At 36.6% G+C, this 24,858-nt stretch overlaps 1 protein-coding gene and 1 long non-coding RNA gene across 3 annotated transcripts in view; one reads left to right on the top strand and one right to left on the bottom strand.

Moving 5' to 3' along the window:
* LOC127502286 (uncharacterized) overlaps positions 1-24,858 on the top strand; it is a 48,942-nt gene that overhangs the window by 14,566 nt on the left and 9,518 nt on the right. The gene's annotated exons all lie outside the window — the stretch shown is intronic.
* The window catches only part of lpgat1 (lysophosphatidylglycerol acyltransferase 1), a 40,064-nt gene continuing 17,040 nt past the window's right edge, over positions 1,835-24,858 (bottom strand). Inside the window, exons 3-8 of the mRNA XM_051875092.1 lie at positions 23,569-23,687; positions 23,331-23,426; positions 22,408-22,681; positions 13,492-13,618; positions 4,252-4,358; positions 1,835-4,136 (exon numbers count right to left, since the gene is read on the bottom strand). Coding sequence (XP_051731052.1) covers positions 3,985-4,136; positions 4,252-4,358; positions 13,492-13,618; positions 22,408-22,681; positions 23,331-23,426; positions 23,569-23,687 — 875 coding nt within the window. The 3' untranslated portion in view covers positions 1,835-3,984. The remainder of the gene's footprint in view (positions 4,137-4,251; positions 4,359-13,491; positions 13,619-22,407; positions 22,682-23,330; positions 23,427-23,568; positions 23,688-24,858) is intronic.

The raw sequence follows: 24,858 nt of genomic DNA on the forward strand, positions 1-24,858 counted from the left end.
TATGAGATAAAATGTCAAAATTTTGACATACCAAGTCATTTACGAGATGAGTTATAATTATGAGATTAAAAAAAAAAATCTAAATTGACATTAAATCAAAATTATGAGACGAAAAGGTTGAAAATGTCACTGTCAATTATGACTTATGATGTAATTTCTACTTTGTCATAATTGACTAATTAAATTTAGACTCAATTTCAATTTAATGTCAATTTCGATTTAATTATGACATTTTTTATTTTTATTTTTATGTCACAAAAGCATGAGTTTTTTTCATAAGTGATGGGAATGGGCTTCCATGACTAAAGCAAAATGACTTCAAAAACATAGTTAGCATTTCTTCCAACTTCTTATTTACTGGATCACATTTCTTGGAGTGTATCTTTTGACGCGTACGATTAGTAGACTTGCTTGATTTGAACAAAAATAGGCTTCTTCTGCTAAGGAGCGTATCGTCTGCAAACTGATCTCTGCGCCCGCTACTTATTGAAACCGCACACTGCTGCACATTGACTGTTCGTCCGCTTGGTGGCAGCAGTGTGCTTATCGCGCGGGTCGGGTCTGGGCGTGGCAGGACCAAAGGTCACATGAAGCCTGTTCAGCCTTAAGACTTCACAGGATGAGTTTTGGACATGTAGCCAGCGAGACATCGATTAGACAACTTAATTTCATTTGAATAGATCAATTATTATAGCTATTATCAATTATGAATCACAGGTAAGTGGTTATGCATCTGTATGCTTCAAATGTTAAAGGCCACATCAGTGAAAGGACAGTATGAACATCTGAAAATCTCCATTTGGTCAGGATGTCAGTATTGGTGGACACCTCCAAATGTATAACGTTTAACTTCTAAATGTATGTGTACAGCTCTAGTGTAGGTTACCATTTATTTATATTTAGAAGGGAACAAAGGAGAAACTACACTCTACCCTTTTAGAAGTGGAAAATCTCTCAGCATTAGTCTTTTACTTTCATTCTTTATTGGTAATACCTTTGTGTGATACCATGTTCAAGACTACTGCTTCAGTCAACCTCCATAAACCTAGTTTACAGTTAAGATTTACCAAAAAGACATATATTAGATAGGATTGTACTGAACACAAGTAACTGCCACTTTCAATGAATAGGGTACAAAATAGGGCATAAATCTCTTGAAAATATAATTTTTGGTCATAATTGTACTACTAAAATGAAGCATCAAATTTCAGAAAACAATTTTCTACATCAGGAGTTAAAATTAAATGAGGTTTGTAAGTTTTCTCAAAGTTTGGTAACAGGGTTGTAAAAAGTTTTATTCAAAAATGAATAAAATCCTTGTAAATCTTAGATCAAAGGCTCTACCACTAAATTCTGCATTGTGCAGAATTTTTTTTTAAATAACCAAACACAATTCACCAGACTGATTTGTGTGCTATTTTAATTGACTGTATTGTTGATGTGTTTGGTGAACTAGCTTCATGTTCATGATATGTTAATGTTAGATACTCCTTCACATCTAATATTTATCTCAGCAGATGGGATTTGTGCTTTTTATTGCTAAAGTATCACACCCGATTTGTACCCTATTCACAGAAAGGGCCAAATCTGGCTGTTCTTCTGAACATGAAGTGCAATATACACACGCAAGTGAGGCATTTTGTTACAATACACAAGTTGATCTAATTAATGATCCATGTTTTACTTTGAACCATTCATCTGTGCATGTTATTCTGTTCTGAAGATTCACATTGACTTTAAAAGCCAAAAGCCTGGTCAGAATAGATTGAGAGATGAACAAATGCAACTCTGCTGAATGCTTCAGATCAATAACACTCAGAGAAGAGCCTGTGGGTCACTGCTGCGCATGATTTTTATTCCAGCACAATTAATTTGTGTGTTGAAAAATGGCTGGGTAGCTAGGAAGAGAAAAACAGGAGTACAAAATGAAAATTATGGACCATTCTATTGTAATTTGGTTAAATCGCTAATATATAGATATAGCTCACACCTTTTTTTTTTTTTTTTTTTTTAAACATAAAACCATACTTAGGAAAACAATGTTACGTCTCCATCTGACAGACAGCGGGAACGAAACGAGGAACCCAGTTGTCCGGGATCCTCACGGTGAAGTTCACGATGACGTAGCCTGCTCTGAATGCAGTCCGCATCTAACTTGGCTTTAGTCTTCTGGCGTCATTCACATTTCAATCTGGCAAGCTACAGAAACAAAGTTCACTTTCACAGATGACATGGCTTCGGTTAAGGGGGGAAATGACAATTACGGTGCAATGTTTTCATCTACAAATGTCTAATTTGTACATCTAAGCATTGTTTCTTTAGAACGCCACAACATGGGCATTTATTTTTGAGTACATTATTGCTGGACCTCGCCCATATTCCATTGACACGTAGACGGACTCAAGCATGGCATTCTTCCCCATCGACACATACAAACAGATCCAATTTCACACATGAAAAATGCAATTTTGTCTCAAAATCGAGGAAAATATTTCCATTTTCCTCAAGATAGTCTAAAGCTAGTCTAAAATCTTTTGTGCCTCAGCACAAAATTGAATCTACGCCTCTGATCCCTTCTGTGTGGCAGCCGTTTTAAGACGGTTTCTTTTGATGAACAGAAATGTGCCCACACGATCGCCGCAGAAGACAGCAAATGGCAGACGAGGTGACGCTCAGATACTGAGAGCAATGTAAGCACCTGCCGGGACAGAAGCTCCTTACCGCTTTTTCCTCCGTCTTCCTTAAACATTCATGATATTTCAGAAGTAAAAACGCAGACTCCTTTCTGTACAAGATTAACCACAGAATGAGGAAAAAGAAAGTAAAATCTCAATTATTAAACAGATATTTGCCAACACTCTGATATAACATGAAGCTACCAGGCATTATGTGCATCTAAAAAATAGAAAAAAGAAACGGGCAGTCGCACACAATCACACAGGCAGGTTATGCTGTCACATTTACAGAAATGAGACCATTGACTCAAAAATCAACAAATTAAAATCTTTTTTTAGGACAATGAACAAACACAACAGTTCAGTCAGTAGAATGTCCGTCCCCGTTTGACCCTAAGATAAGCATATGGCTTAATATTTGTAAAACTTTGGAGGGGAGGGGTATTAGTCCTATCGAATCGTTTGTGTGGCAGTCATGTGGTGCGCTTGGATGTGTCTGTATGGCGTTGATTGTGTAAAGTCCCCCAGAGGATGCAGTCTCCGTGTTTTATAGGTTTTAAAACAAGAACCAGGTTGGTCTTCGACATGTTTTCAAAACCGAATCCCCCTTCAGTCAGTGTAAACATCACAATCGTTCCACCGTCTCTCAATACTGACAATACACATAGAAAACAGCATCCAGTCGACATGAGACGAAACAGCCGCGAGGAAGAAATGACATGAGGGCAGCACACAACGAGGGGCTTCCGTTGGGGGGCACGGAAGGGGGCCGACAAGGATTTATAGTGCAATGAAGGCCAGAGGAGGCTCTTCCAAAGAGGACAGCAGTCTCTGAAAAAAGTTTCAGTCATCCTGTTTGGGAGTTCACGATAAAAAGTGGGGAAAGCTCACGTGGCAGGAAATGAGAGAAATGAGAGGACGTGACAGATCTATCTCTGGCTTATTCCTGAGCCTAATTTTGATTGTAAATAAAAACAAAAACGAAAAAAAAAAAAAAAAAAGAGGTGTCCACATGTGCATGAGTAAACATTTAGATGTGCATAATTTTCTCTCTGCATGTGAGCGCACATGTGTAAACATGTTGAACTGGTTCTATGCAAATCTAAAGGAAAAACGCATGTCTGCACGGGCAGCTGGGATTCGGTGGATGTGTCTGTCCAAAGTAAGGATGGGGACCGCGATCGGATACAGCAACTCGAGTCGTCCTGCGGGGTACATTCAACCATCCGGCACAGGAGAATGGCAATTGGGGCTCTTTGTCTCTGGCGTTCCCTCCTCCGACCTGCGCGTTACGGTCTCCTCAGAGTGGTCAGAAGAACCAGCAGTAGATGTGATGTAGAATGCTGTACCACATGTAGCCTGAGGCGAAGGCAAATGTTTGGACAAAAAACAGCCAAACGTTGTCAAGGGTCATATTTCGGGAGAGCAACTCTTCTTGGCCGTCTAGTGGAGGGAAAACTCCTGCGAGACGAAAGAAAGAGGGAGAGAATGTGTCAACAAGTTTGGTTTTAGTTGAAGGATGAATATTTACAGCTTACAGATGTGGGGAAACGAAATTGGATCTTTATCAAACTACCTGTCTTGTAGAAATGAGCCAGAAGTTTCTCCTTTTCCACAAATCGCTGATATAGCCAATCCGCCAGTGCTTCTGACTCTAGTGGGACGTCTTTAATAGGGTATGTCCTAAAAAACAAAAACAAATAAGATTTCATTACACAGGATTGAAAGGCTTTCAAAACCGACCATTCAGGTCCATGCTGACAACTAGTCAATACAGCATCTAACCTAACATAAAACAATAAATATTAATGTAATACTTAAGCAATACATTAGTTTGTATGATAAATAATAATCATGATAATTTAGACTGCATTACAAAAGTTAAAATATTAAATTAAATGTAATAATAATAATAATAATAATAAAAACAAAAATATTGTTGTTTTAGATTGTATTATACATGAATTTGCTATTAATAATAAGAGTGCATTATAATATATTAATTAAAAATAAACTAAAATATTGCATTACAGGTAATACATTTAATATTAATATCAAAATATTAATAGTTGATTTATACTGTATAATACTACATTAATTTGCAAAAATTAAATATTATTATTATTATCATCTTTTTATGTGCCCTATTACAAGATGCTTGACATTTGTTTAGATACACAGTAACAGAAAACTGTAATAATTATTACAGTGAAAAATGTAATTTCTTACGCAACAAATTATATGTACTTTTTAATGATGAATCAAGATCATTAAGGAATTACCAACTATTTTGCACAACTCATTGGATTCGGTGTTGCATGTTTACTTTGCCTTATATACAGTGTTGAATATATTTTAACCATGACATTTGTAGGATAAATCACAGGTTATCTTTACATTTGGATGCATACTTTGTAAATAATAATAATAATAATAATAATAATAATAATAATAATAATAATAATAATAATAATAATAATAATAATAACAACAACAACAACAACAACAACAACAACAACAACAATTAGTTGTGACATATTGAGCCTTAGCGCTCGTCAATTTTGCCCACTTGATCCAATCTTTTCCTGTTTCCTTTCATTTAATAAAAAAAAAAAAAGCCAAAATTTGAAAAGCCAGATTTTAAGTTAGCAGGTTGCGCGCACACACACACAGAGAGAGAGAGAGAGAGACTAAATTTTCTAAATGAAATTTACAATAATGAAGGTCGTTTAGGAAGGCAATAAAGACATCTTGAGGGAGAAAATCTAACTGACGCTGAAGAAAAAAAAAAAAAAAAACAGATGAGCATGGAGCACAAATGATCTCAGTCTTCATCTCCCACCGTTAGCATGGTGAAGTGGAGAGCTCAGCTCTTTACGCTTCTGAGCCACGAGCAGCGTGACAGGTTCAGCGTTTGTGCTGATGAGACGCTTCAACTAATGACAGCAGTTTTCTGCTGAAACACTGCCCGAGCTCTGCACAGACAGCTGAGACGTAAAAACACACCACTGACTGCAAACATGGAAATGTACACGCCTCTTACGAAACCAGTACAGAAAGGATGTGATTGCATGGCGCAATATTACAACACTCTGAAATGACTGACCAGCTTCTTTTCTCTCCGTTTAAGAAACAGTCAGCTTCCCTTAATTGCTGTATCAGTAAATAATTAACCAGATTCAAACTAGATCTACATTAGGCTATGATACCATATCACTACTAAGAGACTGTAAATTGCAGCTGTTGTTTTTTTTTTGTTGTTATTTTTAACCGTTTCCTTAATGATTAATATCATTCTTTTGCTAAAAGAAATGTTAAAAGTTACATGAATAAATATACATTTGCAAAATATTGCTTATCAAAAGGTGAGAGTTAAAAAGATTTTATTTTGTGAGAAGAAAGACTATGGAAAAAAACAACAACTTGAAACTAGAACAAATAGTCAAATCTTACAGGATATTATTTAAAACAGACACCGCAGAATGGCATGACTGAATCATACATTACATCTACTTTTTCTCAAACAAGGGCACACCTCAAAAGGAAAAAAATAAAAATATTACAAAAGGTATGTGTCTGTACATGTTACTAATTCCTGTAGCTATTAAGAATAACATTCAATTCAACTTAATCCTTTTAGTGAGCTTAGAGTCTAAATAAGCATGAAAATATGTGATGCAAGTGTTTTGTGAAAAACACGAGAAGTGACAATCCTCTGTGCTCCCCCATCCCTGCTCATGCAAGTCTCACTATGCAATTTCCCATCATGTTTCACAATGCTTACGTCAATTGAGCGCACATGACAGTTGGCCAGAAGTGAAGTTTATAGTTTGAAAAGCGTAAAATGTTAGCATTTTCTTACACAAACATTTCTTACATAAAACATTGATTCATCAACTCTGGTCGTATGGATTACAGTCGTGTTCGTTTTTTTTTTTTTTTTTTTCCTGGAAGTGTTAACTTTGGAGGTCCCATACACTTGCATTATATTAAAAATGTAAAAACTAAAAATCTCTGTGCTCATCTAAAGAAAAAAATAAATAAATAAAAATAACACAATGCATTTCAACTTCGATGAAACTATGTATGGAAATTTTGTGTTCCTGGGACTGGTTGCATGAAACCTCTTAAGTGGTTTGACTTAAAGGTATCCCTTAGGTGGAAAAAAATCCCTGAGACAAGGGATTTCTTTAAGAGCGTTGCAACAAACGTCTTAACAGTCACCCTTACCCAAGTGTTTATACTAAGCATTTTGCCAGAAACGATAGACTTAGAAGACATAGAAGTGGTTGCTATAGTTATTAAATCGCCCAGAATAAACAGAACATAAAGGACCACTGACTTTTAAGCAAGTTTAACATTTAATAAACTATACAGCTGTACTACAATATTTGAGTTATGGAGATTATTAAAGGCAGTCTGACGGATGACACAGAGCATCCTAAAATTCAAACACATTGTTTCTATAAGTCCAGCTAAGACACCGGAGGATGCTCAAAACCCTGCCGCGCCACACAGTTTTCCATTAAATTACATTATATTTGTCCAACTCGTTATTGTGCTCATGCATCGACGCAACTTTACCTGTTTGTTTTTTTGTTTTGTTTTTTTGGCTTTGTACTTCAGTACAGAAGGACGTGTTTGGTGTCCTAGACGCAACGCGGTTCGACGCCTAGTCCTGTCTGCTAACTGGCTTTACAGTAGGCTACTGGAAACAAGAAATCTAAACCAAACTGGACCAAGGACAAATAAGATATTATTTGACGAAAATATATGAAACCAGTATTCATTCAATTTTATTTTTGACAATACACACTGATTCACGCTGTACTTTCAACAGGCTTATTTTGATCGCTAAAAACGCACATCGGTACTTTCTCCTCCTCAACTAACATGAAGTCATCCATCGCGTTTAAGTTCAGCGGATGACTTAAGGGACTGGTTTTGATCCCTTAAATTTTTTAGGGCTAAATGGTTACTAAGGACTTTGTTGCAACACATAGCAGAACTTAAGGGAACTCTCAAGAAATTAAGGAAAAATACTTAATGACAGCCTTAAAGGTCCTTAAGTGAACCCTTAGGTTTTTTCTTGCAACCCATGTTTCACTCATGGCGCTTTTCCACTGCGTGGTACAGCTTGGCATGGCTCGGTTCGGCATTGCTTGGCGCGCTTTACTTTCGGTTTGTTTTTCCACTGCAGTTTAGTACCGCTTCAAAGTGGGTGGGATTATAGACTGATCATATAGTTACACCACCTCTATTGCCATGGATCCGCTCCTCGGCTACCAACAAAAGGCACGTCGGCAACTCGTCTACTGACCACGATACAGCCATATGTTTTTCAAGTCGTGTGCGACGGTCGTTTAAAGCAAGTCGTTTAAAAAAAAAAGTCGCACAAACAAATGATACTGCGGTGGCTGTTACTGACTATTTAAATCTAGCAGGTTTGGTGTCTCGTGTTTCAAATCCAATGATGCTGGTAGTGACGATTCTCTCTTGCCAATCAGTGATCTGCAGTGTTTACACGTCACATTTAGTAATGGTACATGCTTGGAAGCTCAACCGAGGTGGTACTATTTAAGCGAGCCGTACCGTTCTGTACCGAGCCGTCCCATGCAGTGGAAAAGCACCAAAAAGTGAGCCATACCAATTTGTACCATGCAGTGGAAAAGTGCCTTAAGGGTACCCTTAACCTTATACGGTTGTCAACATTTGAAGTGGATTAAAACCTTTCATCAAAGTAGTCCTAAAACCTTCTTCTTAGGACAACTTAGTTGTTAGGACAACTTTAACTTTTTAGATCCACTTCAAATGAAGACCATACAAATAAAACTCCATGTGTCACCAATAATATTATAGAAATATACAAAGCTGTTTAACATACTGTATACACCACTCAATATACTGTACATCCATCTATACATCTATAGCTTATCTTTCTTGCGTCTTGTTTATTTTTGCTCCCTTTCCACCTACCACACACAAATCAATAGGTGTGGAGTAATAAGATCCTTGGGGACAAATTCCAGAAAATGCCTGGCAATAACATAAGAGCCCTGGGAACAGAAGTCACCAGATACCAGAACCATCTGTAGGACAGATCTGTGCATCAGATCATACGTTTTCCCCACTAGAAGAATATATAGCTCCATAAAGATAAGTACCACACGTTTGTCACATGACGTTGCTGATGCATCCTACTAGCGTCCTACTACCATGCTGTCAATTAATCATCGCAATTTCGCTCATGTGTTCTATACCCACACAGAATGATAATTTACAGGATTCACTCCTATGTTTAAATGCGGTTGTCACTCCTGAAACTTTATAATGTGTACATGACCATAGATTAGCATATCTTTCTTTTTGTTCAGAACTCATAGGTGTTGTCACCAAGGTAACAACTAGCCCAGTAGAATGAGATTGTTGCAAGTCTTAGAATAGACCAAAAATAAACAAATCGTAATATTTTGTACTGTATGTAATCGCAAAAGTGTATGGAATATATAGCTTACATTTGAGCATATTTTAAAGATATTATTGCAAAAGAAACAAATTATTTGTACGTGTATTAAGTTGTATTAAGTGTCGTTTTCTTCACAAAAACATTTTTTGCTAGGTTTTTTTTTTTTTTTTTGGTGAAGCCAGTGAAAATGTTGAGAGGGCAGGTAAAAATGTGAACTACCCACACTACTAAAAGCAGTCTTATTGTGACTGAACACGAAAATAGTCATGTTATACAGCATACTGAGGTAGTTCACGATACTTCTTACACGCATTAAAGAGGACCAAACCAATATTTCCAAGACCGTTCAAGTAATCACAAACTGTGACGATAATGTGTTGAGGATTGCGTTACGTTCCCTAGAGGCTCTGCAGGTCTTGCTTGAAATGGAGCATCTCCTCCAAACCAATTAAACCTGTCTCTCAGAGATTTGTTAGAGGGGAATTTCAGTGACTAGGTATCCACAGAGCAAACTATTTTCTGCTTTGTTTTCAGAGTTACTGCACAACTGTGAGATAGTAGGTAGAGAGAATATTGAGGAAAAAGGAAAAAAAAAAAAAAAAAAAATCAATTCTATGTATTTGACTGTGTTAAATATTCCCTTTAATTTTGCAACAAGTAACTAAGGGGGTGGGGATGTGTTGGGTTTGTATTTTGTAGCTTATCCTAAAGTCAATTCCACACCAAACAAGGCACAAAATAAAGGTTCTTTATTGGCAATTATAGTTCCGTGACAACCCTTTTGCTCCATTTACACTAGTGCGTTTTTGTTTTAAAATGGCATTTTAAAATGAAAACGAACCTTGTCTACACTGGCGTTTCCACTGCGTTTCAGAAATGATGTCCGTCTACACTACTCGGCCGAAAACGCATGTCACATGACTGTTCATGCGTGCACAAGTGTAAACAGTTGCCTCTTGCGTCAATGCACAAAACTTTTCACCCAAAATGGTTCATAGCGTTGCTGCAAAAAGTCCCTTTTGGAAAAATTTAAGAGTGCATTTCTTCTAGTTTATCATTTCAGTTAGCATCAACATGTATGTGCTCACCATGTTCGATTTAACAAACGCAAATACAATGGCAAGTAGTGTAAAATGTGCTCTACACTGAAACTGCAGTGAACAAAGTGCCTATAACCACCTTGTGTCAAACCAAACTAAGTGTGACAGGAAAAACAAGTGCTTGCAGAGGGTTTGTATTGTTTTAGGCCATTTCAAAGTCAGTCAGAATTAATATCAGGTTGAAGTTTCCCTACTTCAGTCGCTGTTGGCCAATGTTAAAAAACAGTGTGAAAAGAGCAACAGTGCCCATTTAACAGGACATGTTGAGTTACTGGTGAGTCACTGTTCGAGGTCAGCTCCGATTCAGTGTTGTGTGATCGTGGCCTTGTCTGTATGTCTGATATAACCATACCTATCCTAACAGAATCAATAAACCACATGTATTCATTCTTTGTCAAGAATCAACCTGTCCTATAACCCTATAGAGGCTACTGTATTATATTTGATATGCAATTTCTAAGGCCTCTAAATTATCAACATGATCAGAACTTTGCTGATAAACCTGTGTACATAATATTCTACATGACTTCTATCATATGAATTATAGTTTATACTTTTTAGCAAGTAAAAGGACTTTTAGTATAATTGTAAATGTCCACCTTCAATTTGTGATACGTTTTTTTTCTGAAATCTTTACTGATTTTTATGAATTAAGAATAACTTTTACATTGGAATATTTCAAGATGAACACTTACTGGATTGAAGCAACTTGATTATCCATACATTTTTTTTTTTAATCATGTTAATTTCTAAATATTTTTTTGAGGAACGTTTATTTGTATCTCTCAATCACTGTATTAAACATAATAAAAACTAGAGCTTTGATTTTAAAACTACATTTAAATATCATCATACTAAGACATTATTGTGAGATATAGAGTGACAACTGATATTTATATGAATTTAAGTAGTTTAAGTAGTAGTTTTTGTTTTTTGTTTTTTTTTTAAATAGAAGTTAGAGTTCTTACTTTTATTTTATATGTCAGGCTTTAACAAATAAACCTGGAATGAAAGTGACCAACACAGCATACTGGTTAACCATCATCATGTGGCACCCTAAACATGTCAGAGATCAACCATTGTATTTTTTTTTTTTTTTTTTTTCCCTCCCCTTGTAAAACTTTATTAACTCAATACTTATTTCTTGTTTGCCCGCGAGGCAGTTCTAAGGCAGGTGTGGAGATAAAACTGATGAGCACAAACAGTGAGGTGCTCATAAATCACAGCAGTGCTGTCTGGACTCTGACTAAATCAGCATACAGTGCAAAGCAGAATAAAAGACAGTTTGCAGGGAGACGAAAAAAATCTCAGGCAGTTGTGACCCACTGTGACCAGACCTAGCACTAAATTCACAAAAGGCTTAAACTCAGTCTCACAGAGAGAGTTCAGAAATGGGGAGTAACACATGGAAGGATAGAAAGAGATTACGAATAATCATTCCCCATCATTTTCATCCTCTCGTCCTTATTTAATCTTTCCTAGTTAGATCACCAAAGTGCAGTGACTGGTCTTCATGAAACAGTGGCTCAACTGCATTGTTTTAAGTTTTTATCTTAAAACCACACTGTAAATTTTTGTTCCACTGACTGACATGGCAATCACATTTTACTGACACCTAGTGGCGTGGAGGAGGCAGCACGCAACATCTTTCAATTGGATCGAAATTTGGATCGATCCAATCAGACTGAAACCCTTCATATGAACACCTCAATCAATCTGATTTGAATTCAATTTCTATCAGATTGAAAGGGGTCATGTAGATCTTAAAATAATCCATGTGACAGGAACATTTTAGCCATGTAAATGCTTGAATCTGACTACTTTTGCAACAGGGTTAAAAAAATATCTTGCGCCATGAGCAGTGCCGTGATGCGCGTTTTTGTGCATACATCTTTCGAACATGCATATATGTTTATGTCTTATGACATGGTCTGTTGAGGAGACTTTTTTCTTTGAAATGTCATCAGCAGTTATGCTCTTGGTAGCTATCATGACATTCTTGCAGTGGCTTTCTCCATTTCTGAACGCGATGACTGGGCAATGCGCATTTGCTGAAATTTCGATCAGAATATATGTAATGCACATGTCAGTGTTTCCCATTAATTACCTAGACTGTGGCGGCCTGCCATAGTCTAATCTGTGCCAACAAAGTTTCATAATGAACTGAAAATATTTGAAAACTTCTCATAACATAAAAGGTCTAAGGTAGTTTTGCACCATTGCTTAGGCAAAGTATCTGTCAAATGAACTAAAATGGAAAGCGCAATATGGCTTTGTGCCCTTATCAAATCGCAAAATACTGATTTAATTAAATAAGTAAACAATCTGTTTGTGCTGCGTGTTCAAAAGCGTAGTGCACACTTTGCTCATGTGATCAGCACGTGATGCAGTGTTTTCCGCATTTCAGAACAGCTCAGTTCACAGTGAATGAATGCAGTGAACTCCATCTCTGTGTGTGCTGTAAGTTTAGCATGCATTTAAGAACGTAGCAGGCACCAGTTCTACATTTATTTTCACATTTGCATAATTTCCAACATTTTTGTGGGAAGACGATTACAGCATTTCACTAGAATAGTAACGAGATGAGTTTATAAACCTGTTTTCACAGAAACAGTAGTTTTCTGACAAAATAAAAGCTCAACTGCAGTGTTCGACAAATTTGTTCAATTTGCACAGTGAACATGGATTGGAGCTCTTAATTTTGAACTCTCAAAGTGCACCAGATTGATGAATTTAACTTTTACCTATTATAGAAAATATAGTAAGTCATGGTTAATTTATTCCATAAGTTATAGTGTCCAAGAACAGGGAGGTTAAGATAAAGAGTAGAATGTTGGCCTCCATGAGGCAAACCGCTCCATGTAAAATACAAGTTTATCAGGCTACTGGTAGGACTTGAGTCTTTGTATGTGACTCTATGTCAAACATTTTTTCAAAGGTACTTTTCATTTCTTTGTGTAGAACTATATTACTTTTTTTTAACTGAACAGTCAAATGTCAATGTGTTCACATGCATTCAACACTGATTATATTTAACACTGTTACACTTTGTCCCAACTAGGCATGTCATTTCCAAGTACAAGTAATTTAGCTGTCCACAAAGAAAGCAAAAGTGTTGCACAACCAACACAATAACAGCCACTTAGAACATATTTGAGGTCTAAAATACAGCAATGTGTTAGTGAGATGTTGGACCTTTGAGACCTCACTTACCACCAGATACAATTATAGATTATCTTATATTTCTTACCTGTAGTGTACATGTGTGACTGTTGGATCTCTGTAACCAAAAATCCATGTTTGAATGTCCATGGGTCTTGCATTAGGGTAGGCTATGGTCATGTCTATTACCCACTGTAGTCCTTTAGCTTTGTTACCTGAAGGTGGGCAAACACAGAGACTCAAGTCACTTCAAGGCTAATTCACATCAAGAATGAAATTAAAAACCCCTTACTCTTCCCATCCAAACACATTACTTAATAGATACTGCAGATGGGAGGATTTTTAGCATTTGAAATTGAGTTAAATTTCAGTCTGTTTCTTACACAAAGCCCTCATATGGCTTCAGAAGGCTTTTAATACAGCGCATTTATGCTTTTGTTTTATGGAAAAGTACAGCGAGTATAGTACAGTGAAAATACTGCAAAACATCTTTTGTGTTCAACAGAACAATGAAAGTCAGATGAGTTTGTAGGGCTGGCCGGTATGACAGTGTATATCATTACCAAGGTAAAAAAATATCATCCATAACCGTGTATACCTCAACATGTAAATAAGTGGGCATGGTTAACTTGTGTACAGCGTGCGTGAGACTGAGATGCTGCCATGTTGTCAAAGAAACATTTTTCTAAAGGATATTTAACAACGTGATATTGTCGGAACAAAGGCAGCAGCAGGCAACTGCAAGAGCAGTGCAGCACACGGACAGTTTAGAGGAGCGGACAGGCTTGCAACGGGGGAAGCATTATGAATGAAGCTTACTTGACAACAATTAATATATCAATATAGTACCAAATAGAAATAGCAAGCACTTCAGGCATCCTGGATAAAAATCATGTGGGAAAAAAAAAAAAAACTTCTGTTATTACATTACAATACATACTAGATAATAGGGCTGGGTAAAAAAAAAAATAATAATAAAATATCGATTTCTCGATTTTAATCGATTCTCATTTTTACGAACCGATATCGATTCTTAAATCCCAAGAATCGATTAGTCTAGTCCGTTTTCAGTTGATGAATGAACAGAACATGTAGCGCGCCTCCCATCCAATAAATCACAATAATCTTTGTGCTTTGTTACTTTTGATATGAAGCAAAGTCTAAGATTTCAAATGACGTCCATCTTATGAGATTCACTGTAACACATACTGTACTGTAACTGATACTACATCCAAAATAATCAATATTGGAACGGAATCGTAATCGAATCAAATCAAGCATGTGAATAGAAATTGAATCGAATCGTGAAAACTGTCTCAATACCCAGCCCTACTAGATAAGATTATAGCATTGACAGAAGAAAGAGTCAGCAATTCAGACAAGTTTGACATCAGGTTATTAAGGTAACTAGACTGTTGCCTTTACTGTCTCAAAAATATCTCTTTTGACTACAGAAGAGCAACACTTAATATTCTTTAACCAATTCCTTGACCAATATAATGCACAATTAGCATTTGGTGCAAGTTACTAATATTATCAACATTAACTAGAAACCACAAAAAGTGGTTCATTCGGTTAAAAATTTTTGGATGTGAAACAAACAAAAACAAAAACAAAAAAAACCCTCTGTAATCATGGTCCACCAGACACAGATTAGACATATTTCTTAGGAGGCATTCAAAAATAACTGTATGGAGAGAGAGCATGGAACAGAACATAGATTTTAAGAAAGATAAACTATTTGTAACTGTAAAATAGTGCAGCATGTCAAAATAACAAAACATAAAACAAACAACAAGTGTGAGAAGTTATGCCATTGGCTGTCTACATGTGTACATAAACACTTAAAGACCCCCTGTGGTGGAAATCAAGTTATTAATGTTGTTTATATGTCTGTACGGTGTTTTTAATATGCTTTGAGACAAACCATGTGCAAATTCATCAGTCAACACCATTGCTGAGTATTTTCTCCTTAAAACTGCAGTGTACCATAACCCAGTCAAGCCAAAGCCAATATTTCCACTTGCCATTGTGTAGCGTTTACTACAGTTGACCGAGTGGATCAGGTAGTCTGAGGCTGAGCGTGTGTGATTGAGTGGAGGCGGGGACTAATTTGCATATTCATTAGTCTGCACAAACAGAATACAAGAACACTAAGGCCTTCAATATAGGATAAACAGATAAAAAATAAAAAAAAAAACCACATGAAACATATCCATTCTAAATCAGTATTATTGTTAACTAAAACTATTAAATTGTTTTTGTTAATTGTAATTGAAAGCTGAAACAAATATTTGCTTAAAAGTAAATAAAATAAGAGTAGTAAAATTACTAAAACTGAAATAAAATTAAACCTAAATAGAAATATAAAAATAATAGGGCTGTCAAACTTAACGCACGCAATACTTTTTTTCAGTTAAATGCGTTTTCAGTTAACGCAGCATCCATTTTTTCCTCCATGATATGGCTAGCGTTACATTATAGGTTCACACTCTTATTCACGCAAATGCTTTTAAACCATTCAAGTGCCACAAGACAAACGAGAACGCACTGTCTGTTAATGTCGTGTCTGACACACACAACTAGTGTGCACAGAAAGACGCGTGCCAGTATAGAGTTCTCTTTCACGCTTGAATAAACAACACAGAATTGTGCCAAAATGCCGTTTTGTCGAGTATCCTCATAAGAGCAGTCTTAAATGAGTTAAATAATGTCTTAAATTAACTTAAAGAGTGAAATGAGACGCGCATCAGATCCACGTCATGTTTGGTAAGGCTAATAAATGTTGAAGTTTATAGCTTTCAGTTGTACTGTAATGTTGAATGTCTATAATTTTTTTTTTTAAATCAATTTCATAGAGACATCAGTACCAGTATTAGTATCAGTGATACTGGCCTTCATTCATAAAAAGATGCCATTAAAAAAAATATTTAAAATATACCGTCTTTAAGTTGTTTCTACTTTAATTTGGAGAGTAACTGAAATTGTTACAATATGAAAATATTAAAAACTAATCACGATTAATACGTTTTTTTTTTTTTACAAAAAAGTGATTCGTTTTTTAATTGATTGACAGCACTAAAAATACTAAAGAGAACATACAATTCACGAAAAAATTAAATTAAAATGAAAACTGAAAATATTAAAATAAAAGCTTATTCAAAATATGAATAAATACTAAAATAGTATATAAATATTACTAAAATAACACTGTACTATATAATAGGAAATCAATTTAGAGATGCAAGTGCTACAGAGATTTTAGCATGCTAAAGAATCTCAAAGCTGCTGGTGAAAATAACATAGCTGGAAAAACACAAACAGAACGAACTAAAACTAGTCCCCCTTATTAAGTAACCAGTCAGTTGAAGCACACAGTGACCATGCATTATCTCTTTAAAGATCTCTGAAACAGCTATTCAGTGGTCCAGTTAACTTCCTCATACTATACTTCCAGGAGGATGTGCATGCTGTGTGGGCATGTCCTCTGATGTGTTCTGAAAGACTGATAGATGTTTCCACGTATTTACGAGACAATACTAGTAACTAATTATCTTGTTTAACCAGGCTTAGTGTTTCTTCATTCTGAATCCTTGCCTGTCAGAATCCATAATCTCCATTAGTTAAGCCCTCCATTAAGCAAAGCAAATATATGTGGTGTACGGATGGCTGTCTTCCAGATAAAATAGAAGAAAGATCCACCCAGCAAGGAAGTTCAACTATGTATTAGGTGTGGCAAATATTGACACAGTGTAGGACTACATTACACTTCTGTCAAAACTGAAGGAACAGTATTTGAAGTTATTTAAATAGATAGTTAAAAAACAAATACTAAAATAAAATCTATATTACATGGGGGAAAAAAAGTCCACTAAGATTCACTTAAAGAAGGACTTGAGAACTACATACACGCACAAAGAATTGTCCTTTACACAGAATCTGAGCTAGTGTCACTGACCATAATAATGTCAGCATCACTTGAGTAGCCTATAGTTTGGCCCCCTACTAATGCAACGTCGTCATATATGTCTTGCATGTACAGTCTCTCACAGAAGTGAGTGCACCCCTCACATTTTTGTAAATATTTTATTATATCTTTTCATGTGACAACTCTGAAGAAATTGCATTTCGCTAAGTGAGTGTACAGCTTGTATAACAGTGTAAATTTGCTGTCCCCTCAAAATAACTCAACACACAGCCATTAATGTCTAAACCGCTGGCCACAAAAGTGAGTACACCCCTAAGTGAAAATGTCCAAATGGGGCCCAATTAGCCATTTTCTCTCCCCGGTGTCATGTGACTCGTTAGTGTTACAAGGTCTCAGGTGTGAATGTGGAGCAGGTGTGTTAAATTTTGTGTGTCTCACATACTGGTCACTGGAAGTTCAACATGGCAACAAATGCCAAGACCCTGAAACTGAGCTGCAGCACAGTGGCCAAGACCATACAGCCGGTTTAACAGGACAGGTTCCACAAAGAACAGGCGACAGGCACCATGGTCGACCAAAGAAGTTGAGTGCGCGTGCTCAGCATCATATCCAGAGGTTGTGTTTGGGAAATAGACGTATGAGTGCTGCCAACATTGCTGCAGAGGTTGAAGGGGTGGGGGGTCAGCCTGTCAGTGCTCAGAACAAACGCGCACACTGCATCAAATTGGTCTGCATGGCTGTCATCCCAGAAGGAAGCCTCTTCTAAAGATGATGCACAAGAAAGCCCGCAAACAGTTTGCTGAAGACAAGCAGACTAAGGACATGGATTACTGGAACCATGTCCTGTGGTCTGATGAGACCAAGATAAACTTATTTGGTTCAGATGGTGTCAAGCGTGTGTGGCGGCAACCAGGTGAGGAGTACAAAGACAAGTGTGTCTTGCCTACAGTCAAGTATGATGGTGGGAGTGTCATGGTCTGGGGCTGCATGAGTACTGCCGGCACTGGGGAGCTACAGTTCATTGAGGGAACCATGAATAAGCAGAGCATGATCCCCTCCCTTCGGAGACTGAGCCGCAGGGCAGTATTCCAACATGATAACGACCCCAAACACACCTCCAAGACAACCACTGCCTTGCTAAAGAAGCTGAGGGTAAAGGTGATGGACTGGCCAAGCATGTCTCCAGACCTAAACCCTATTGAGCATCTGTGGGGCATACTCAAACGGAAGGTGGAGGAGCGCAAGGTCTCTAACATCCACCAGCTCTGTGATGTCGCCATGGAGGAGTGGAAGAGGACTCCAGTGGTAACCTGTGAAGGTTGGACATTTTCACTTAGGGGTGTACTCACTTTTGTGGCCAGCGGTTTAGACATTAATGGCTGTGTGTTGAGTTATTTTGAGGGGACAGCAAATTTACACTGTTATACAGGCTGTACACTCACTACTTTACATTGTAGCACAGTGTCATTTCTTCAGTGTTGTCACATGAAAAGATATAATAAAACATTTACAAAAACATGAGGTGTACTCACTTCTGTGAGATACACCCCTCAGCAAAATGCTCCTTTCTATAGTTAGTTTTTCTAGCTGACTGACATGTTTATGAGCATTGAATAGCTTTTCTGACGTAAATTTGATGTTACGTGACATGATTGTTCTCCAGCTGTTTTATACAAAGCTCTTTCCAAGATCGAAATACTGATTGAGCGATCTATCAGGCCACATTGAAAAATGCCAAAATAACATTTATTACTTGTATTTCATGATAAAATTGACAGAATTTGAAAGCTGAAAAGTTAGTTAACTGTTTACTAAAATTAACAAACATTAAAAGTGACATATTAAAGGTGATGAGTGCAAATCTTACTGCGATTATGGATGGCTGCGCTACAAATAATGTGAAGTTCAGGCAGTAACAAAACTGTAAATATTAAAAGATGTTGAGAATAAGAATCCATATCAGTATCAATTAAAATTATTAGTTTACGTCAACACAGCCGACATGTTTATCTGTTGTAGTTTATCCATGTTGTGTGCACGAAATAGATGCTGCCTTCCTGCACTTTTACAGTACTTGGATGTTCATGTCTCCATTGTTTTCTTTCTCTCTCGTGCTGGCACAGCCAACAGCTTTGTTGCTCGACAGAGATGAGGGCTTTGGAAAACGTTTTGACATGCGTTTCTGACCCGGAAAGCTGATCCTCGCTGTCCATGTGCGTATTTTGGCGCTCAAATTCAGTGAGGTTTTTTTTCCACAAGTCAACACAACAAAAGATGTGATGGCTACTCATCACAGAACATGCAGGTAAAAAGGCACACAATTTTTAATCATAACATGTAAATTTATATTGTCGGAAATAGCAATCTCAGCAAAAATATCACTCGCAAATTAATATTTTTTGTCGCAAATGTGACTGTTTTAGTTGCAGTCTGGAGCCCTGCAGTAGGACTACTGCAAACAGAAACAAGCATACTACTACATAGAAACTTCATGTCGGCGTATTATGAGCGGACTTTGCTTTTCGAATGAGCATGAACGGTACACGAGTGGACCATTCACATGGGCCTTGAGCAACTGAGCATTGCGCATGTGCACTGAGTGAAATAATGAGCAGAGCATTACACCGTGCAGTGATAATGGCTAGAGCGAGAGTGAAACCTGAGCGCTGAATATTGAGGGGTGGGGCGGCATATATTTTTGGCTGTTTTTCTCTTTCGGCCAAAAACCGAAAATACATTTCCAGCTGATAATTTTCGTTGGCAGAACTTTTTGGTGCATCCATTAAATAAATAAATAAATAAATAAATAAATAAATAATATCGCAGCGAGATCTAGTGGGAAGCATTCATATTTGGCACATCATTGTGTTATAAACCACAGATATCAGATCAAACAGCGCTGACATGGAAACCAGGAGAAACACTGTGCCATGAATGAACAAGTTATAGAAGGCTTTTTAAAGGTGGGGTAAGCCATTTTTCAAAAATGCTGTTGGACATTGGGTTGATTTCAAATATCAACAAACAAACCCACCCCTCTCTTCATTGCTCCGCCTCCAAAATTCACCCTCCAATCCTAACCACCCTGCTCCCAGTCGGTCTCGAACCCTGGCCTGATCACTGCTGGCAGACGAGTGCATGAAATGTGGTGATGCTAAACACCACATTTCCTAGCGATCGTCAGTGCACAGTGGTTTAACTGCACAACTCTCACTAGCTGGCCACTGTTACACATACAGTGCAAGAGTGGATTTCTGTTTATCACAGCTGACGCGCAACAAAATATTGCTTTACTAAAAATAAAGCACAGATGATGAACGAACGACAAGCACAAAAAAAAAAAAAAAAAAAAAAACGTACAGTACACAATGGTAAATACAAACAAGAGTTTGTTGTTAGTCTCCAACAACACAGCAGCAACCCAGTGTTACTCGCATGTGGAGCGGAATCAAAGCAGCCACCACATCTGTTTTCAGGCCTTCCTGCTTAGCTCTCTCCAGCACTGGAAAGCTTTTCTAATATTAACGCGGGTCCTAAAGTGCTTGCCCAGCAATAAACCTTCATTCCAGTGATTTTCTTTTGAGCTCTTTTGTATTATGTCTCATCTCTCTTTTTCTTCAAATCTCCCTCTTGCTCGTTCTGTCGCCTCGACCGTCATATGCCCCCTAATGCTGATTGGTTACACGTTTGTTATTGGTGTCAGCCCGACTAACTTCCAAAAAGTGTTTTTTGAAAAATGACTTAGCCCACCTTTAATCCACAAATCACCAACATTCACCATGGATTTAATGTAGCAATGTTAACTGTAACCATGGTATTGTGGCAGAAATAGTCGAATATTTTGTTGTTGTTGTTTTTACATTATTCATCTCAGGGTTCGTATAATCTTTTGAGAGTGAAATTCAAGCACTTTTCAATGACTTTCAAGTGCTTCACAATTTTTTTTTTTTTTTTTTTCACAGCACTTCAAAGCTCTAAATATTATCCAATTTTAATGTTGTTTTTAATGTGATGTTTGTATAACTAAAAGTTTAAAGATGTATTAACACTTTGTGGCAAACAAGCACTATTTAATTAAAAAAAAAAAAAGAAAAAAAGAAATTACCACTATAACCAGTAGATGGTGGAAGAGGAGCACTTATTTACTTATTAGCCATTTCCACATCCTAATATATGGAAAAAAAGTAGGAACTCAAAGCCATGAAAAACAAAAACTTTTCTTTAAATTGTGACAACTACAAAGAAAGCAAGTAACGCTCCTTTTATAATCACTGAAGCTGTTGGTCAGTGCAATATGATACTATATAAAAACAATGGTACATTTAATAAGAATAGAATTTAAATCTTTTATGTTAACTGTAGTGCACGTTACTGATGTTAATAAAATTTTATCTGCGTATCAATTCAAGCACAGAGCTTTACTATTAAATTTCCAATAAACAAACATGTAATATTATTAGTAACTGCACTTCTTAATGCAAAATAATAGTAATTTTATGATTAAATTAACTTTATGATAAATTTTCCCCCAGCACTACCAAATCAGGTGCTGGCCCCACCATCTGTAGAACTTAGTGGCACCAGTGCTACTTTATTAATCTGATTAATCCCTTACTTAACTTACCAATAAATAATAGTAAACTTCTGCCATTAATCTTTCAACGTTTCCTCCCCACCCACCCCCAATCATTTTATCATAAAAATACTTTACAAATTAAAACACCCCAACATAAAGGAATCAAAAAGCATCTATCAGTAATACAAATACATTATGGCAGCATTTAGGATTGACAACCGCATTTGCTTAAATATTTTCATTTAGCAAAATGTATTAGCTCTTCAGAATCTCGCCGGAAGTACTATATAGTAGGGAAGTATTTGATTTCAGACATAGCGATGAAATCAAACAAAAAAACAAAATGGTGAATGAACTCAAATCATATTAAATGGCACTGCCATACTAGCCATTAGAATCTGCTCTAGGGAGTCTTGTTTTGTGTGAATAATGTCAGGAAATTGGGGAAAAACACATTCTACTCAAACTGGATTACATGGATAAGTGATTTTGTTCCTTACTTTGAACTGGTGGACCCTCTGTTCCCAGGATGCCGTTTTCCTGCTGGGGTCCTAAAGTCTTCAGGATAATCTCTGTGGCACCCAGCCGTGGCAGTGTTACGTGAGTCAAGTAGGGCAAGTCATTCTTTTTGGCAAAGGACTGACTTGTCTCTCGTCTCTTTCTTAGGAAGCCGCCCTCAGGAAACAGCACAATCCACTTCCTGTCTCTGCTGTAGTAATACTTGTCTAGGTGATCCTTCAGGTAAATTAGCTGCTTTTCTCGATGTGCTTTGCCCTGTTGGTAATGCACAAGACCTGTCAATTTTGACTGAATTTCCCCTTGCACTAACAGCCATTTAGTTTGTTAGACCCACTACTTCAAGAAATGTACAGACAGTGCAAACAAATTACTAGGGTTACTAGGGACAACTAGGGTTGTCGAACATACCGGCACCAGTCAGTACTATAGAAACTATAGTACTATGGGGGGGGGGGACAGCTTTTTTTTTTTTTTTATTATTATGACAAGAGTTTTTACGAGAGTGCAGAGTTCAGTGAGCTTGTGCTTTAGAGATTGACAGCCTTAGTGATTATAAAGGGAGGCTCTTCTCTTGCTTTATTATCCATTCACAATCTGATTACAAGTTTAGTTTTTCATGCTGCTAAGTACAAAGTTTGTGTTTGTGGATTGACAACTCTATTTAAATGTGATCAGAAACTGCGATAATTGACAGTGATAACCAAAAAGGAGACTACGGTTTTTGCTCGGTACCAAAATTGGTACAGAGAACCGCAAAATTTTACTAGTATTGGTAGAGACTACTGAAAATTTAGTACCATGACAACCCTAGAGCTAACCTTAGCAAAATTACAATCAACTCATATCAAATTGTCCATTTATGTTACAAAACATCCATATTTGCTTTTAAGAAAATAGTACGTACCTGCCTGATGAAGAAATCACCATGAATCAGGGACACAACCCCAAAATTGGTATATTTAAAAACATGGTCCATCAACCACATCATCTTTCGTACAACCTGGATAAGAACACAAGGATTAGTTTTGTTGCCTGATTAAAATCTGGAATATTATCAGTGTGACAAGCTTTAAATATATTTAATGTACAATTCACAACCATCAGAACAGTACTAACCCTAAACCAACCAGAGGTGTGCTTACCGTGCCCTTGTCCTGCAAGCACATCATTAGGGTACACACATCTCCTGTAGCTTGATGGTTAACTATGACCATGGCTTCATCTTCAGACATTGGTCTCACATCGTCACCCCATTCTGTCACTTAAAAAAAAAAAAAAAAAAAAAACACCTCACACATTACTCAGACTGTCAGAAAACCTTGAGTGTTACTGAAAAAGAATATCTAAACAAATATTTATATACTATTGATATACACAAACTACCATTTAAAAGTTTGGGGTCAGTAAGATTTTTATGTTTTGAAAGAAGTCTTTTATACTCACCAATAGAGCAGCACAATTAATTGTTAAAAGATTGCGATCTTGATTCAAACAACCACACAATATCATTCTTAAATGACATAGCCAAATCGCTGTCTATTAAAAAAAAATAAAAATTCACGCCGGAACATTCAAATCTGCGTTTGTGCTGTCGCTGTCCCAGAGAAAGCAGTTAGGCTATCTAGGTATGAAACAGCTTCACAAACAGTTTCTTCAACCACACCTTATCGTTATTTCTGTGTTACAAATATTCACATTATTGCAGAAATAGTGGGATAAAAGTTTATAGTTCCAGTATAAACACTGATGTCTACGGAAGCGATCAAAATAGAGCAAATCACCTTTTGAAAGTAACTTTGCTTCAAATAACAACTGTATTGATTACATTGTTATGCCACTAGGGGTTGACAAGTGACTGTATGTGTGCGTCAATGAATCATTTCACTCAAGAGATTCGTTCAGAAACACTGATTCATCCAGTAATTAAATAAGTCTTTATGAGTGTCATTGAATCATTCATTCAAACCGATTTTTTTTTTAATAATTTGTTCAAATTAATTAGACTGCAGAAATTAACATTTTGTTAGAACCCCTAGTAAATTACGTTATTTAGTTTAGTTTGTTCATAATTGTGATCTCTGTTTGAAACAAACAAAAAAAAATCATCATTCTCAATTTATCCAGAATCATGCATCTCTATTCACCAAGGCTGTATTTATTTGATCAAAAATACAGTAATTTTTTTTTTAATATTTAAAGATGTAATTTATTCCTGTGATGCAAAGCTGAATTTTCAGCAGCCATTAATCCAGTCTTCAGCGTCACATGATCCTTCAGAATTTTTTCTTTTTATAGAATCATTTTGCATTTTATCTACAGTGCTCAGCGTAAATGAGTACACCCCCTTTGAAAAGTAACATTTTAAACAATCTCAATGAACACAAAAACAATTTCCAAAATGTTGATAAGACTAAGTTTTATATAACATCTGT

The sequence above is a fragment of the Ctenopharyngodon idella genome, chromosome 20 (genome assembly GCF_019924925.1).
Source record: "Ctenopharyngodon idella isolate HZGC_01 chromosome 20, HZGC01, whole genome shotgun sequence".
Lineage (NCBI taxonomy): Eukaryota > Metazoa > Chordata > Actinopteri > Cypriniformes > Xenocyprididae > Ctenopharyngodon > Ctenopharyngodon idella.